We start from the raw sequence: 18,508 nt of genomic DNA on the forward strand, positions 1-18,508 counted from the left end.
TAAGGTCACTGAGTGAGGAACTTATTCCATCAGTAAATTTGTTCTTCTCTGATGACAGATGATTCCAGGAAAACAAAGCCAGTGTTCATCTAACTCAAATTATACAAGAGTGCTTCAAGGAGCATGAGACATTGTTTTCATTTATGCATAGCCAGGACAGAATCCAAAATGTAGCCTCGTTGAGCGTCTTTGAGATGTGCTAAAGAGAAATTTTGGTAGTGATTTGACTCAAAATATTAGAGTATGTGACTAGTTTTTGGATAGGGAAGTGTATATTCAACTGAATAAAATTAAACTAAAAAAATAGTGACGCAGACATAGAGCCCTGACAGTCAGACATAAATATAGAAAGATTTTGTTTTTCTTTGCTCTAAAGCCATAACTGCTCATTTTTAATGGGGCAATATTGTGTGTTTTCCAGGAATACAATGCCATTTTATACCACAATCAAGTATCTGTTGCCCTCAGTGGTCATAAACATACTGTATCAAACACAACTTCAAAAGTAAATTAACTTTTCAATTTAACTTCTTGAAATTTAGCCTCTGTCTCTTTAAGAAGCTCATCATGTCTCCGACACTCATCACAACAACACTTCTCCATTAAGCCAGTTACAACAATTTTACTGGTGTTGTAATGAGAAGTAGCTCATATGATAAACTCAGCATGCACAGTTCCACTCGGTGTTTGTTAATTGTTGCTGCTAGTCTGTAGGCACTAAGTCATGGGTGAGGGCTGCTTTGTGAGGCGGAAAATTTGGAGCTTGAAGTTCTGAGGAGGAGCTGTGTGGAAAAGGCAGCACTCGGTGAGATCAGGCGTTTAACACCACTGAATAGTTACCATTGAAGATTGAAGGATTTCTCAAATATGTAAGAATAAATCAAAGCAACACTCCAAGTATGTTTTTGATGAGGGAACAACATTCTAAAATGATGTAAAGCTCACAAAAGTTTATTTCACATAATAGTACCCATTAAAACTATTCATGCTGTTTGAGAGGAACAAATCTGTATTTCTGGGTTTTATACAGCTGCAAACTTATATTACACTTATTAACTCTGGAAAAATAAGAGCAGAATTGTAAACAGATTGATGACAGATTGTTGAAAACCTTTTATGGGATTTGCTGTCAGCAATAAAACAGCTGTAGGCTTGGAAATCTAATCAAGTCTGCATATCTTTTAACAGGACCTCAGCGTCTCGTGTTACTTTCGGAACAAAGACAGGCAGCTGGAAACTCTGTCTTTACAACAGATGTCCTTTTCTTTTTCTCATTGCTGACACCTCAGCTAATCTGCTTTCTCCTAACCGATCTCAGAGGACATAACAATATTCTGTTTTGTGTATTTCAAAAAGAAAAATCTTGTTTTATTTTAATTTATGTTTGCAGATTTCACACAGTCTGTGTTTTTTATAATGTTCTCTACAAATGACTCAGATACGTGCAGTTTGTGCATTCAGTGCTGACAAAAATTTTTTGCTTGCGTGAACCAACTCATCTGTGTGTGGATTTACTGATATAATAAATATGCCCACATTATTACATGCAGGATATCCAAATGGATGAGTGACTACACTGCAATGCACTGCGCAGCACTGGATTCTACACGACAAAACAGCTGAATTTGAATTACAGAGAATCAGTGCTGGATAAGCGTAAAAACACACAAAAACATTCAAATTTGGATCAGAGAGAGATTAAATATCTCACCCCAGTCTGAAGTTTTCCTGGGCGCAAATTGCTGAAAGGGAACACAATAACCAGGAACTTCTCCAGAGTCAAGTACGTCAGGAGGAGAACAGATACCTGAGAGAAAATAATAACTATGAAAAATAGGAATGGTAAAAGTGAACTTTTAGACCATAAATGTTCCCATATTGCAAGATCATTTTTATTACCTTTTTCCCTATAACAGATAGCATATAAAACTTACCTTCATTTTCACAGCACACTAGTTGATTACTCACCTTCATGGATATTAGTATGTGGAGCTATGACCACTAGTGGATTGTCCATGCAGGTCAACTTTACATATACTCATGTTGGGTTGCTTTTGGATTTTAATCACTAATTCTAACCATTGTTTTTACACAGAAATTTTAAAACCAACAATTAGATGTGACGTTATTAATTGGCTGCTCCCTAAATTTACAATTACATTAACCTTGTTTCCATGTGGACAATCACAGGTAGTTCCAGTATTTTCATTTTCATGATTGGCTAGAGCCCTTTTCCTTAGTTATTCATGAACATTGGATCGAGTTTCTTCTTATCTTATGGTGGTAATTTGGGTGAAATAGCTGAAACTGAAAACTTGTTCCACAGAAGCAAATAAAATGAGATCTACCAATGTTGCTGAGAAAAGGCGTCCAGTACCCAAACAGAGTAATGCCTAAGCTTGCCGATATTGTAGTTCCCCTGCAACTTCCCCAGGAACATTTAGAGCATCTAAATATGATTCTTGACTGTGTCTGGATTTGAGAATATCCACAAAATATTCAAACTCAAGCAGCCATTTTTATATATCACATAAGTTGTTGATTAAAGTGTGTTGTAGCACCTCTGAGGAGAGCATGGCTAGAAATCCAATGGTGCGACACTCCACACTCTCCATCCACAGCAGGGCGTTTCGATTGTACTGTCCCCGGAACTTCACATCAAACACTCCAACAAAAAACAAGTACACCCCCATCAGGCAGTCTGCACCTAGATGATAGGACACACACACATATTTTCTTAGAAACACCCCAGGGTGGGCTTATGCCTGTCTGCCAGCTGTTGGTTGCTCCCAACAGAACAAAAAAAGTGTCTCATTAAAATTCAGACACCTAATATTACTACCATTTGAGAGCAGTTAAGAGTAACAACCTGCCAGGGGGAATCTGCATTTCTTCAAACATAAAGATGAAACAAGATATTTACATACATTATAAAAAGTTGCATAACTTTTTTTTCTCTCTATTCAACATTAAATCAGAGTAAAATTTCATGTTTTATGTGAGGTGGGATTACAAAGCTTATTTCCATTTGCAAAAACTAATAAACTAATAATTATAATAATATGATTACTTCACCTTTAATAAATCTAGAAAATCCCAGCACATATGTGCATCTAAATATGCACATATTTAGCTGCACCTATGTGCAGCACAAAAAAAGAATCATGTACCTCTCTACAATTTTGGTTCATTCATGTTCTTTCCCTCAATTATGTGCAAGTTAAAGAGACATGAGAAACCCTGTGTTCAAGGGTTGAAAGTATTTTGGTTCTAAAATGTGCACATGAACCCTAGCATAAAGCCAAAAAGGTTTTGTTTTTTTTCCTGGCTTTCAACACCAGTTAAAAGGAGAAACAAATAGTATTTAATTGGTACAAGTCTTTAAGAAACTGAAATGAAGATGAAATAAAGTATGACTTGTTTTTATTCCTACTATTATTTTATTGCCAATTTCATCATGTTTTATGTAAAGATTTTATTTCTTATTTTATCACATATGTAGCTTTGATGTTGTAACTATTGTGAAACACTCTGGCCAGCTAAGGTTGTTGTAAATGTGCTATATGAATGAACATTCTTATCATTATTCACAGTGAAATTGTCTGGAAAGCCAGTGAAGCAACATAAAATACATCCTCTCAGGGACAAAGCCCTTGATTTTTGGGGGCATGTCTCGTGGTCCGATGAAAAAAAAAGTAAAGTGTTTGGATACAATGAATGCTGTTATATTCAGAGAAAAAGAGGAAGGCTTGCACGCTCAAGAACACAGATGGCTGGAGCATCATGCTGTGAGGGTGTTTTGGTGCAGATGGGCCTGGTACACTTCACAAAAGGACAAGAAATGTTAAAAACATAAAGCACTATCTCAAAACATCAGCTAAGAAGTTAAATTTAAATCAGAAATGACATTGGTTTCAAATGGACAATGACCCTAAGCACATTGCTAAATTATTTACAAAGTTAAATCAGTGCTTGAAGTTGGCATTAAAAAGTCCTTATTTCTGTTCCATAGACAATTGGTGGGCAAAGCTAAAAAAGTGTGTGTGATCAAGATATTGTACACACCCTAGTTCTATCAGAAGGAATGGGCAAAAAAAAATAAAATAAAATAAACTATTGTGGGAAGCTTGGGGGAGGAAAGGTAAGCTTATTGATGCTAGTCATGAGGTTTAAAGGCAGTTCTTCTGAAAATGTGATAAACATCTGATATCAAAACAGATAAAAAAATAATTTCTAAAAAAAATAAGCAAATAAAATTCTAATTTGATAAACATAAGTGACCTAAATCAGAAATAATCTACTTTAATTCTTTATCAATCAAAAGTTACGATTATATTACTTTTAATACAATGTAAATACATGGTTTGGCTTCAGCTGTGCTTATGCATAAAAGCAAATTGGTCTACAAGAAGCAGCAGGTAAAGCCGGGATTTATGAGCAAATACTTGAGGAATTAATGGGGGAAATGATGAGCAAAAGGCACAGACTCTGTGAGTGAATGGTAAGGTTATGCAACGCAACTTGGAACATGAAAACAAAAGAATAATGCTGAAAGACTTTAAAGGCAGTCAGTAGAATTTTAATGGACTATGTTAAAAAAAAAAAAAAAAAAAAAAAATCTCCCTACACACATTCCCACATAGTTAATAATCTCCCATCTTAGAAGCACCTGTCACTTTAAAAGTCAGACTCCCACTGATGTGTTTAATCATTTGTTAGAAGGTGACTTTCTTCAGTGCTGAAATGGATTACGATAATGCAGCTGAAATGTTTAAGCCATTCTGTCTATGTGATGCTAAAGTAAGTAGTGACAATGAAAATCAAACATTTGGATGTCTTGCTGTAAAAATATTGGATGGTATAAATACCTGGCACTGGTGTTCAAATGAGTAAAATTAAAGTTTTTTTTATTTATTTTTGTTTTAATATGTTATCCACACAATATTTCCAACCAACAAAACAGCTGGACTTTCTTATTCACATAAAAATATAAATAAAGACTAAAATAACTGAACTAAACAAGGTAGAGAGATGACAGACTCTTTGAGGCTCTTTTAACCAAGAAATAAGCACTTATCTGCATATTTTTAGAGTCAGTTTGGTTTTGTTTCCTTTTGTCTGACACCCCTAAATAAAACCCTCTGCACTCAGTTGTCTTGAAAGTTGCCTCATGGACAAATGATTTATAATGTGTACTATAAATTACTATAAATCCAGCTGTTCTGTAAATTGTAAACTTTATTCTCTAATACATTAGAGAATAAAGTGCATCATGAAAATGAAGGAAGGCAGCAGACAGGTCAGAGATAAAGTTGCAGCAATGCTTAATGAAATGCTAGGTTCAACCCATCATCACAAAAAAGAAGGTAATAGGTGTGTCTGTTCTTGAACAATTTCCCAAAAATGAATAAACAAAAGTTAGTCTTTGGATGCTTGAAGTTGGTAGATCCATAACCCAAAGACTTCCACCTTCTACTGTATCAAAAAGTGTTTCAACAAATTTTTTGTGTGTGTTTTTAAGATTCTTTTAATTTACAAAAACGCTTTAAAATTATGTATCATCTTCATTTTACTTCACAATTATTACATTTGCAAGGTCCTGTAAGACCACAGTGACATTTTATAAAATGTTGCCTTCCTTAGTCAGGATTCAATCATGGTTTTACAATTAATAGTATCGTCCTATAAAAAATACATTTACCCATCAAATGTCCCCATAGTTAAAGGATCCTTTTTTTCCTCAAGCATCTTTACAGACAGGATCTCATTTCAACGCAACTTCTTAACAATGAAAACAAACACATGAATAACAAAACAATAAAACTTGAACTCCTTCAAAGAATGAGGAATAGATTAAATATGCTAATTGACATCATTATAATAAACATTCATAAGGTTGTCATGGCTTTTTCAATAATTACCGATGGTTAAGTCTTATCCACATCTTCCAGAAAATTTTAATGTTGCTTATAAATTTGATTTATTGCCATTCTAAAAATATCTACATAAAAAAAGATTAAAAAAGCAACAAGGGAGAGCTTCACCCTGAATTGCTACCACAGCTGCAAGTAAAGATACTTTAAAAATTTTGCTGGACTCCTAAAATTCTCTCTTCAAATATCTTTACAATAGATGTTGCAATTACTCAAATTAATTTATGCACAACAATATTTATATGCAATCAATACCTGTCTCACACTTCAAACAGCTCATACTCTTCTCCCTACCTCACAAATTATTTTGAATGCACTCCTGTCCTTAGAGAGATAGGACTAATTGTCCTCCAGCTCTATTCCCATTACATTTTCCTTGCAGGTTGGATTATTGCAGTGTCACATGCAATATAAAACTAAATGAAGAAACAAAAATTAAATCTGCTTGGTGTCTCATTTCAGATGAGACTCTACTGAATTATTATTTATGAACATAAAAGTATTTCATTTTCTTTTTTATTTAAATATCCTCTTTAATTTGGCCCTTCTAACAGATAAATAATCCTCTGGAACAACTTTTAATACCTTCCCATCTTTATATTTCTTTTTTGTTTTTGCTAAACTAAATAAGAAGCACTATAGATGTAGATATATAGGCTTAGCAATAAAGCTACATCACCCTCAGATTTTAAAAGTATAGTTAGCTTTTAAGCATAATCAAAGTAACTACAAGCATAGGTGGCAAGTGTTGTACTTTGTTAATTTAAAACTGTTTAGTTTTGGTTTTACACCTTTTTCAGATTAAACGATTCAAAGCACAATATTTAATTGTCAATAGCTAAATTAGTTTGAAAATGTCAGTTGAATTTGTAAAAGCATATAACTGAAAAACTTTATGCTCTTTCTGACACTCTGCCTTTACAAAGTCATCACTACTTCGCTCCTCTATTAACCCATTAACAATCTTTTTACCAGCGCTTCACTGAGAAGTTGCTGGTATAATGAGCTCAGTAGATACACAGTTCCTCCACCAACTTCATAAATAATTGCACCAAAGAGGACTGATTCGGAATCATCAAGGTGAGCAGCCGAGTTGCCTCAAATAAGTCCTCAGCATGTCCACCAGTGCAGAGCTTGCTCACACTGGCAGCATGGTGGGAGAATATCTGCATGTAGAACGAGAGGAAGACTTTTGTAGGACAGCCTTTTGAGGAGATAGCATAAAAAACATTTCTGTCAAAGAAAGACTCAAATTTTGGAGGAAGTGCAAGGATGGACCACACATGAGTGGTGAAGCATTATTTTCTCTGATGACTTCCTCTTCAGATCTGTTGGGGCATCTTAAAAAGCTTTTGTCCACAGAAAAAAAACAAAAAAACAACTAGTGGTTATCATGAATCGTGTTGTGGCAACAGTTAACCCTTCAAACCACATGTGGAGTTGCTTATGAGAGACAAGAACACAGCCAAGAAAGGAAAAATTGGGATCAACAGATATGAGGGTAACTTTTTCAAAAGATTTGAGGAATAATCCAGCACATTTTCCAAAAATACCAGAGAAAGAACATAGTGATGAAAGCTTGGATCAGCAGCCACAAAAATCCCAAGATAGCAATCCTGTTGACAACCAGTGATCACATCTCCAATCAGATAATGAGATGGCAACAAATTGCAAACAATAAAACAAAAATGGTTCGCCATCAACCAGGATTTGGTCCAGAGGATGAAATTTGCCAAGCCAGAGTTAACAGAAATACTAAATATTCAGTTATCACATATCAGTCAAATCTAAAAGAATTTTTAACTTTCTACACAAAAAAAATCTCATATTTTCAGCATGTTCAACATCACATGTTAAATGATTAAGAATATGTGAAGTGTAAAGTCCAAAACCATTTTAAGGCTACAATGTGTAAGATGCATTGAATTTCCCCACAAATTCATTGCGGGGGAATTTGACATATGGCATTGATGGGAAATTCAAGAGATTACACTTGACGCCTATGTAAGAGCAGAGATAAAATGAAATATTTTACTCTGTGTGTAATAAATCTATGTGTCTACATTTGATGCTCCCGTAAAACCTAATAAAATAGTAAATTGAATTTCTACATTGCTTTTTGCTCATACTAACCACTCAAAGTAATTTTCAAATGATTCTCATTCAGAGTTGCTCTGACAAATTCTTACAGATCAATACGTCAACATAAAGATTGTTGAATCTGGACATGAACTCATAATCAGTAGAGAACCAAACAACTTCCATCTTAAAAACAGTTTAATGATGTGTCGATACTTACAGCAGAGGACTTTGATGCAGGCAGCATGTAGATTGTTTTCTGCACGTATCAGTGATCTCATACCGATGACTAGGAGATTCCCAAAGCAGGTAATAAAAGCCATGACCCAAACAGAAACCCGCAGGACCATGTTTGCCAGCAGGTCCTCAAATGAAGAGATGCCATCTGTGTTGGGCTTGCAGGATCTCACATGAGGAGCATATGAGCAGTACTGGAATTTCTTAAAGTAGCTGAAATGGACAAAAACAAATGTAAGTGATGGCAGTGGGAAAAAAACAAGGAGACAGACAATGACTGCTCATAAAAAAAATAATGTAATACAATTTATTCAGTGGTGGCATTTCATCAAGATATTACTTACATGTGTGAAAGGTTCTTCATGGGAAGAAACATTTTAGTCTGAATATCTGGTATCTCGATACCTTCCAGAGCCCTGAATAAAAACAGAAAATATTCCCACTGGTCAGAGAGCAGGAGGCATGTGGGTGGGCCAAGTGTACACAGCAATAAAGTCACAGCAAAATAATTTTTTTGCAATGTGATGAATAATGTATATTTTTATTTCTTTAAATAGTTGGTTGAAGGTTAAAACAAAGGTTTTAAATTTAGTCAACAACAGAATATTAGCTTTGAAATTATGTTGGTAGGCATTTCTGTTTTCAAAGAAACTATTGAGACTCAGACGTTACTGTGTGTTTTATACTTACAGAGACTGAAGCTGGGTCAGGTGGTTGAAGTGACTCGGATGAATGCGGAGAAGGGGATTGTAGGATATATTTCTAAAGAAAGAAATACTTCAGGATTACTCGCAAACTCAATGTGGGATCTCTTGAAAAATCAGTAAATATTTTGCTAACAGAAAACCTCCAGGTTTTTTTTTTGGTTTACGTCTGCCTCAAAATATTTAACAGGCACCAAAATTCCAAGATTTCCTCTTGGAATCTTGGAATTGTTGTAGACTTAATCTACAACAACTAAAATCTTTTAAAATTTTGTGCTTTTTAGTTCTATTGTTACGTTATCCTGTCACCATCTCTAGACATAAGACTTTTGTTTCTGCAAACGTATTTATTCCCCACAATTTTTGAGGACTTAGTTATTTATATGCAATCAAAACTTGTGTTCTAAGAGTCTCCCACCTTCTGCTCAGAGATAATATTTCTACGGTGATAAATCACTATAAATCTTCACATTATGAATTCAGCTGGAGACTTTGCTATTATTACATTTGTTTTGGATGATCACTGTGTTACACATTAAGACGAAGTTTGGGATTCCATTGATGATGTCATAACGCCTCAGTAACTTTATTTTTTCATAGTTTTTTTTTTAAATATTACTCAGCATTAGTCATAATAGTAAAAGTAAAGAAGGGAGTGGCTATATGATATTTATTTAACTAAGTGATAATTCTAGTGATGCAACACAGGATTATAGACGCATAACTGAAGCAGAGAAGCAATGTGTGTATCTCTGCTCTGCCAGAGTTTGCTGCGAACCACCCTCTAGGCAGCGGCTCTAGAAGGACGACAAATAAAACAAAGGCTGTTGTATCATCTCAGCCTATTTAAGTATGAAAACTATTAAAACTTGGGTATTTTCATAAATCAAAGAAACCCCCTGGGGTTTCTTTGATTTCACTTTATAAACATGTCTGGGGAAAAATGGATGTTTGATCACTGTTTATTGTTGGTCAGTGTTCTGACAAACTTTTCCCATTCAACAGAAAAATTTTGGTCATCTGACACTGCGTGTGGTTGGAAACAGACAACAGCACAACTGTTAACACTGGATCGGATTCAATACAAAAACCACACTTCTGGTCCATTAATTAATCCTTTGCCTTGCAGACAGAACAAGCCACAAAACCACATAACAAGCTGCATAACAATGTTTGGCCTATAAACTGTTTTGTGTAGCTGGTCCCAAACATGACTAAAAGCATGAGAGTGTTTAACCTTAAATAATAAATATGTATTTCTGACAAGCTGTACTATGGGTTTCCAAGCCCAGTAATTGAGACCTGATATCATGCAATGTGTAACTGTATCCCTGCATGTGGTCCAGCTCTGAAGAAGCCTGGCAACAAGGCATTCATTTGATACACGTGTGTTGGAAAAGGGACGCATTAAAAAGTGGCAGGATAATCGCTCTAGAGGGGGCGGAAGTTGGGCAACTGACAATTTGTACCTCTGTGACATTTTTGAATGCGGTTGGCGAGACCAGTAGTAGAGGCAGGTTTAATAGGACTGGATTGGATTTGGTTTATTATTTAAGGAGCATCACATTTCTCCTGATTTTTCTAATTAAACTGGATAATCCTGGTGGTTAAGTCGGTCTACATGCACAACTAAAGTAAGAAATGAATTGTGGCCAACATCTTAAATCTGAACATGAAACGTAACAGAATTTTTTGCCATTTGGACCTAGTCATTATATTAGTTGCCTGTGCAGTTGGAGTCGCATTGAAAACATTTTACTGGTAGTTTTCAGAACTTTTAAATGAGGGACCCAGCCTTTATTCCTGACTTCATTAATCTTTCAGCTGCTGTCACAATTATTCTTGTCTTGGCATATGCGTTGGCATTTCAAATAATTCATTTTAGGAGCTTCTAAACAGGAAGAGTAAAACAATTTTTTTTAATCCTTTCACTATTTGAAGTATGTGTGTTGCTTTTAAATACACTCTGGGTGCATGTTGGAAAGAAAGAAGTCATTTATAGCATACAAATGTTTCAGCACAAGTTTTATTGGTTTAGATGTATCATCACTGTCTTGTTTTATCACTTCATTTTCATATTAATAATCTCCTGAAGACCTAGTGATGAAAATTTTAAACTTTATCCAGAATATGAGAGCCCATAAAGTGGTAAAATAATAATTTAATGCTTAATTTTATTAAATATTTTAACTGTATGAAGCACTTTGGGCAAACTTAGTTGTTTTTATCCAGTGCTATATAAATCGAGAGACTATTTGATTTGCACTCTGAATTCATAAAGTAGGAAAACTCTAAAGCAGAAGTCAGATGTGACTAAATATAGGATAAAGGAAAGCAGTGACTCAGCCAATCAGAATACATGTTGGACATGCAACTGAGGTCATTTGTCTGCAGCCAATGTCTGGAGACTTCTGGCTTTTGATTTACTTTAAAATAACATTCACTTCCACAACATTTTTATTATCTCAGTTTCTGTCTAAAGAGTCATTTTAAAAATATAAAGAAATACAGAATATGTTTGATTCTTTTAATTGTCTTCATCGGCAGTTTATAATAAAGACGTGTCAGAAATGTTTTCCTCAAACTGAAGAGTTCTAGTAACAAAAACACTGGTGCTCATTTTGATCCTTTCTTCAGCTTTTCCACAATCTAGGGTGAAATGTTCTGCATGGCGGTTTAAGCTTGGGATACACTAGAATAGAGATTAAGAGAAGGCATGGAGTTCACACTAACAGAAGTTTTTGTTTCATAACTGAAAGACCGGGATCACATTCTTAACTGCAGTTGCTGAGGGATCACAGACTATAGGATTTATCAAATCAGCTATATAAAGCCAGCAGACTGGAGTAAACTCTAGTGGAACCTCAATAGAACAATTTGAAGGAACAAACATGCCAACAGGTGGCATTAACAGAAGATACTCCTTTTTCCCTCCCTCCTACAATCAAGGAGATGCAATCTAAAATGCTTACTAGTACTTCTCCCACAAGACAAAGTGTTTCGGGGCAGGTAAAAATGTTAGCTCAACCCCAGCAGGTAACACTTTATTGTTTGGATGGGAGTGTGTGCAAAAAAGCCATGTTCTAAAACTTTTGCTATGAAAAACCACTTAATTCAAATTGGTTTCTTTAAAATTAGACCCCAACAACACTGTCAAGAAGAATTGCTTTAATTTATTACCTTTATGTTTTATTTATGACTGGGAATGTTTGGTTTATTTTATTAATGTACTTTTCTTTCTCATGGTTTTTTATTTGCTTTCTTTATTACCCTGTAGACTGCTGCATCTGATGGTGCAATGCACATTTTTAAATATGCCCACTATTGTTTTACATTAACAATAGTAATTTTGCATGGTTAAAAAAAATAATCACACTATACGAGTACATACAGATTTGAAGAAAACATTTGAAACACTTTTTTGTATTTCATTATTTCATTATATTGTTCATGTTTATTTTGACCCTACTTTTGAATATAATTTTATTGCTCTAAATAGTTACGTCATTAAAGCTTAGTCACAATCCACAGGAGTTTGAGTTTGGTTGTGTTTTTTGTTTGCAGTTTAATTACTTCCTTTCTTTAGTTTGTTCTTTGGGTCATATCCTATTCAGCTTTCTGTTTTCAATATTATTACGATGCTGTTGCCATACTTGTTCATTCCTTTGTACTTAGTTTATTCCTGATTGTTGTCATGTTCTTTTATCCACATATTTTGGTTTATTCTCTTATTTTAGTTCCAGACCTTTCCCTAATGGTTTTTTGAAGCTCTTTTTGGCCTTAGTTCAGCTTCTTCTGTTAATTAATCTCCATACCTCAGTTTCCCTGCTTTCCTTCTCCCACAGCTGTTCCACATTTCTTCTGATTAATTCATATTTAAACTCTGCCTCAGTACTTAAGCTCTTGGTTTTTCATAGTTCCCTCAGTTAGTTTTTCCATTCTATTGCCCTTTTCTATGTTCATGCAATTTGTCCTGTTTACCTTGGAAAGATCTTATAATTTCCTTTTTTATTACAACTTTCAACATGCCTTTCTCTAGTGACTGACTGGATTTTAGCCCTGCTCCAAACAAAGAAAATATTTCAAAATAAGAATATTTTACCACCAAAACAAAAAGAGAAAAATAACACCAAGTGAATATAGCTAAATCTATTTTGTAGGATTTGTACATAACTGGAAGAATATTTTTATGTTCCATTTGCCAAATAAACACAAATTTGTTTAATCTGTTTATACTCATCATTTAATCTCTGTCTCAAATCTCTTCAAATCTTAACAAGTTGATGAAATAGCCAGCAGCACAGAAGTTTTAAATAAAGGGGTAGTTAATGATAACTGCAAACCTGCAACACACAAAATATCATTTGGTCAAGGATCCTTCTCATTTAGTTATCCTCATATCTGGAACAATTTGCCATTAGCAATAAAAATGTTAACAGATCTTAAACTTTTTAATTATCAGGTGAAAAAAATGGCTGAAACAAAAACAAATCTGTTAACACTGATATATATCAACCTACTTTATTGTGGAGCACTAGTTTTCTCAAATATGCATTTTTGTGCATTTCTTAATAGTTACAGTAATTCGGTGTATGTGTGTAGGTGGGTGTGTGGTGGGACTCTTTAATTCTAATTGAAGAGTCTTAAAAAATATCCAATTAATTAGGTTTCTAAATTATGTTGTGAGTTCAAAACGTTCATATAAAACAACAGTTTCTTTGTTTTTGTCATGTAACATTGTTCACTGTGCTGTCCTCGATTAAATAAGCATGAATTGAATTGAAACAATTACATTTGTATGTCCCATGATTTTCTAACACGTAACAGTAGTAGAAATGCTTCAAGTCTTCAAGTCTCAAAACAGAATAAAACTTTTCTGTTTTAATGAAGTCTCCCTTTTTGTCTCCAGAAGGGTCAAGCTCTTTGAATCCTATCTTTAAACTAGAGATCTTCAAACTTTCTTTATTCCTAATACTTTAAATTCCACCTTAATTTGGCAGGGTTACAATGTGCGCAAAATCAAAGACAATGTTTGAATTTTTGTATAATTTGTTACTCACAGTTTCAGGAGGGACTTGGAGAGGTTCTTGAATGTGTTCTTTGGCAGCTCATTGATTCTATTACCAGAAAGATTTCTAAACAAGATTGAAGGACAGAAAAAGAAAAATTATCATATTATAAATATATAAGGGATTATCAGTCATAGCCTGCAGAAAGTATTCAAGTTTGAACAAGTATTCCTCCTACTTATACTTTAATATTTTGTCACATTACAAACACCTATTTAAACATAATTCCCTAAATATTTTATAAATGAAGTATAAAAAGTGTGGATTGGATTTGAATTCAGCAAATCTGACACAATGGCTTGCAAAACCATATTTCTCTAGAATCATTTCTGAAAGTCCTTTCGGGTGTTTCTCTTCTAGTCTTTAAACCGTCATTTCTTTCCTGAAAGGAGAATGTCAGCAATGGCTAGTTTTCAAGTTCTAAATTATTTAATTGGAGCCCTGGCTGTTTGCTTAAGGTCACTGTCCTGCTTGAGGCTGAACCTCGATGCCAGTGTAAAGTCTTTTACAGCTTTTAACACCACTGCTATAGAAGCAACAATTTCAGATGTATTTAAACAAGTAATAAAAGAGCACTGTATTAGAAATATATGTCATTGAATATGTCATTTAAAATCCCTAATGACACATCCAGAAATAATATGTTACTTCAGTGTGAAGCATATTTCCTCTGCCAATGCTGGGTTATAGAATGCTGCATAGATATTAATGTTGCTATTTAGGTCTTGCCATGCACTCTTACGGTTGGGGCATTTTGTAAGTGACCCTCAGTCATATTTAGTTTGGTGCCTTTGTAGCTCTAATCCTCCTTTCAAGCTCACTGTATATCGCCAGTATAGGCAAAGACAAATATCTCAGCATTAAAAACATGTCTTTAACTTTTCCGTGCAGTTTTTATTTTTGAGTCAACTTAAATAATTACAAATTCAGTTCTTACATTTTGCTACATTAATTTGCAGGAAATGTAATACGGCTTATTGAAGATCTATTCCTTTATCTGTTGACAAAGAGCACTGATAAAGACCGAAAGATGCTGAGTATCTTCCACTAAAACACAAATCTCAACCAAATGTAAATACCCGTTAAGTATCAGTCTTGACTGAACATTTTTAATTAAAGTGAGCGTGTGCTGATGTGTCCAAATATGTGCACAGAAAGAAAGAAAAAAAATATATACTCACAGTTCACCAAGCTTCCACAGAGACTGAAATGTGTCTTCAGGGACTCTTGTGATTCTATTGTCCATCAGTAATCTGAACAAGACAGATTTGCAGTCAGAAAGCTTGCAGAGCAAGACATTGTACTATGGGGAATCCCTGCTCTGGGTGTATGAAACCTAACCTACTATGAATCTGGGAAGATCTGTGAGACACCAGCAGAGTTCTGGCTCCAAAGTTTGGCTCTAAAAACATTTTTGATTGTTTTCTTCTCCTTCCTCTCCAACACAGACAAAAATCTCCAGCTAGACAGAAATAGTCAAATAGTCCTGGTAGAAGTTTTTATAATGCAAGGAAAACATGCACACGCATCTATAACTATCTGAATAATATGATGAATAAGTACATATTGGGGTTCAACATTTGGAGGTCAACATTTTAAAAGTATGTTTTTTACATACTTGCTAAAACTGTCACTGTGCAGTAACAATAGAATATGAGACAGAGAATCTGTGATAAAAAACCCAACAAAAAACTAACAAACACTGACAATAAAACACGGTTATAAGGTGATGTTAGTGAAGTGCAAAGTATTACCAGAGACATTTGGTGAAGCATTTGTGTCTTATTATCCAAAACTAAGGCAAAAATAAAAAAATAAAAACATAAAAAGTTTTTTTAAACGATCAAACTTTCAGGTCTGTGAAGTTATTTGCAGAAAACCACAGAGAAAATTATCTTAAAAGATTCCATATGGAGCAATTCGACACTTTTGTACCTCCAGCAAAGATGGGTTTGGACATTATTTCATTTTAAACGTTGGGAATAAAATTGGGGATTCAAAGGTATCAGGCCAGCAACATATGGCTAAGTTTGGTAAATATTTACTTTATTCCACCAAAAACGTTAGATTTCAATTTGTGCAAGTCAAACAGTCCACAACTTGTGGTGTCGCTGCAGCTGAGTCTGCATCAGTTGTCCATCAAAAGTTTCAACTAATCTTCTGCTTCATGCTGAGGACACAGCTGAAGTGGCAAGTTAATAAAAGCATGCACAAATGACCAGATTGTTCTCAAAACACTGGATGAATGTAATAAAGACATACCAGCCATATTGGATAAATCATTTGATGTGTCTATATTATACTCACAGGACTTCAAGTTTGCTGCATGTTTTTAAGATGGAATAGTTGAGAGTCTGAATCTGGTTTCCCTCGAGATCTCTGAGAGAAGCAATAAAAGCAAGGCAAACAAAATTAACATTCTGGTGAAGGGGTTTAAAAATAACCACAAGGGTTCAGGTGTGAACATGAAACTTGCAAAAAAGACTGAGATCTTAGCAGAATTAACATAAACAATAGCTTTGAAATATGTAAAACATGACCCTAGGTAGCACTCTAAAATGTTAAATTAATAATATTAAATATATCAATCAAGTACAATCACCACCACAACAGATAGGCCATATGGTAAAAATACATGTTTTTCCAATAGAATAAGAATTAAAGACTTCCAAGAGAAAACTTAACATTGGAACATTTCATTCCAGGGCAGGGAAGATAGCACTGATGTGACAGGAGCTCCCCTGTTGAAAACTGTCAAATCTCAGTTGCACCTCTGTTTTAAACTTACTGCTTTTATTTAGACATCTAGTTACAATCCCTATGCAGTATTCCACCCTGGGCATGACACAGATCAACCTTTTTTTTCAACTTCAGTTAAAGAAGGTAAGTTTCTTATTTTGACTATGTTTCATAGATAAAGTAAATACTGCTGTACCTGGGAATAATTAAGAATTCAGAGACAGATCCTGATAAAACCTAACACCAAGGGTTCTCACAATATGTGATCAAAGTAATACCATCCTGTATAAGAAATAAATTACAAAGTAAATCTCTGAGTTTTAGACCACCAAATTTAACTACAGTGCATTCAATTCAGTTTATTTATATAGCGCAAATTGACAACAAGTCCTGAGGCACTTTACAAAAAAATATCTAAATTCAATCATTCATACATTCTAACTGACTCTAGTTATCTCACAGTAAAGTAAGCGCAATAATTGCACAAAGTTGCTGAAAACATTTCTAAGTAAACCCGGTAGATTGCAGTGAGTCATTGACTTGCAGCATATCTGATTTTCAAACAATATTTGTCAAGAGGAGCTAAACAAAATATATTTAAGTCTTTCCACAAAGATACTGTGTTCAGGCATGTTGACAGCAGCACTAAACTCCAACAGGATAAGAACAGAAATGTGGCAGTATGGGAGCTATTTTTAACTTTAACTATCCATCATCCATCCATTTTCTTACACACTTCTTCCCTAAATGGGGTCGGGAGGGTTGCTGGTGCCTATCTCCAGCCGCGTCCCAGGCGAGAGGCGGGGTCACCCTGGACAGGTCGCCAATCTGTCGCAGGGCAACACAAAGACATACAAGACACACAACCATGCATACACACACTCACACCTAGGGATAATTTAGAGAGACCAATTAACCTGACAGTCATGTTTTTGGACTGTGGGAGGAAGCCGGAGAACCCGGAGAGAACCCACCATGCACAGGGAGAACATGCAAACTCCATGCATGAAGACCCCGGGCCGGGAATCGAACCCAGGACCTTCTTGCTGCAAAGCAACAGCTCTACCAACTGCGCCACTGTGCTGCCCTTTAACTTTAACTAATGTAGCTTTAGTAATGTAGTTCACCCAAATACTGAAAAATTGTTGCTTTGTAAATAGATTTGTGATTATGAGATCTACAAATAAATATTACTATCAATCCATCAGCACCATATTTGTATTTTATAAAATCAATTACAAGTAACTTAAAGTCCAGCTTTTTAGTGGGAGCACCTTAAGCTGCAATGTGTGGTGCAAACAAACCAAATTATTAGTAGAACAACTCGAATAGAACCAACAAACAAAACCCACCGCAAGATAATCACAAATGCATATTTAAAAGATTATCATGACCAGACCATCAAAAAGTGATATTAAGAACTACACAGAATAATTTTGCTTGAGCTGGTGTGAGCAAGCTCAAGTGTGGTAATCCATTTGATTTGATCATAATTAGTTTTTGTGATTTTGTTTTTGTCAATGTTTGATTCCAAAGGAGAATAAAAACAGTGGTGTTTTCTGGTATTTTTCTAAAATATAAAGAAAAACGCATTTAAACAACCTGAGTCAATTTGAGTCCAGGACTGCAGAGTGCTCCAGACATTCAGACACAAAAGCTGCAGAAAGCATGAGGTCATAGAGAATTTCAGTTTCATCTTACGGATGATGCGGCTGGTCAAGCTGACCGGCCACAGTGACATAAGCTG

The 18,508-nt window shown here is 34.9% G+C and overlaps 1 protein-coding gene across 1 annotated transcript in view; it reads right to left on the reverse strand.

The window, feature by feature from the left end:
- Positions 1 to 18,508, reverse strand: part of rxfp2a (relaxin family peptide receptor 2a) — an 86,886-nt gene that overhangs the window by 8,324 nt on the left and 60,054 nt on the right. Inside the window, exons 10-17 of the mRNA XM_044140093.1 lie at positions 16,330 to 16,401; positions 15,204 to 15,275; positions 14,014 to 14,088; positions 8,940 to 9,011; positions 8,594 to 8,665; positions 8,233 to 8,462; positions 2,562 to 2,707; positions 1,712 to 1,807 (exon numbers count right to left, since the gene is read on the reverse strand). Of these exons, the coding sequence (XP_043996028.1) occupies positions 1,712 to 1,807; positions 2,562 to 2,707; positions 8,233 to 8,462; positions 8,594 to 8,665; positions 8,940 to 9,011; positions 14,014 to 14,088; positions 15,204 to 15,275; positions 16,330 to 16,401 (835 nt within the window). The remainder of the gene's footprint in view (positions 1 to 1,711; positions 1,808 to 2,561; positions 2,708 to 8,232; positions 8,463 to 8,593; positions 8,666 to 8,939; positions 9,012 to 14,013; positions 14,089 to 15,203; positions 15,276 to 16,329; positions 16,402 to 18,508) is intronic.

Source organism: Gambusia affinis, linkage group LG15 (genome assembly GCF_019740435.1).
Source record: "Gambusia affinis linkage group LG15, SWU_Gaff_1.0, whole genome shotgun sequence".
Classification (NCBI taxonomy): domain Eukaryota; kingdom Metazoa; phylum Chordata; class Actinopteri; order Cyprinodontiformes; family Poeciliidae; genus Gambusia; species Gambusia affinis.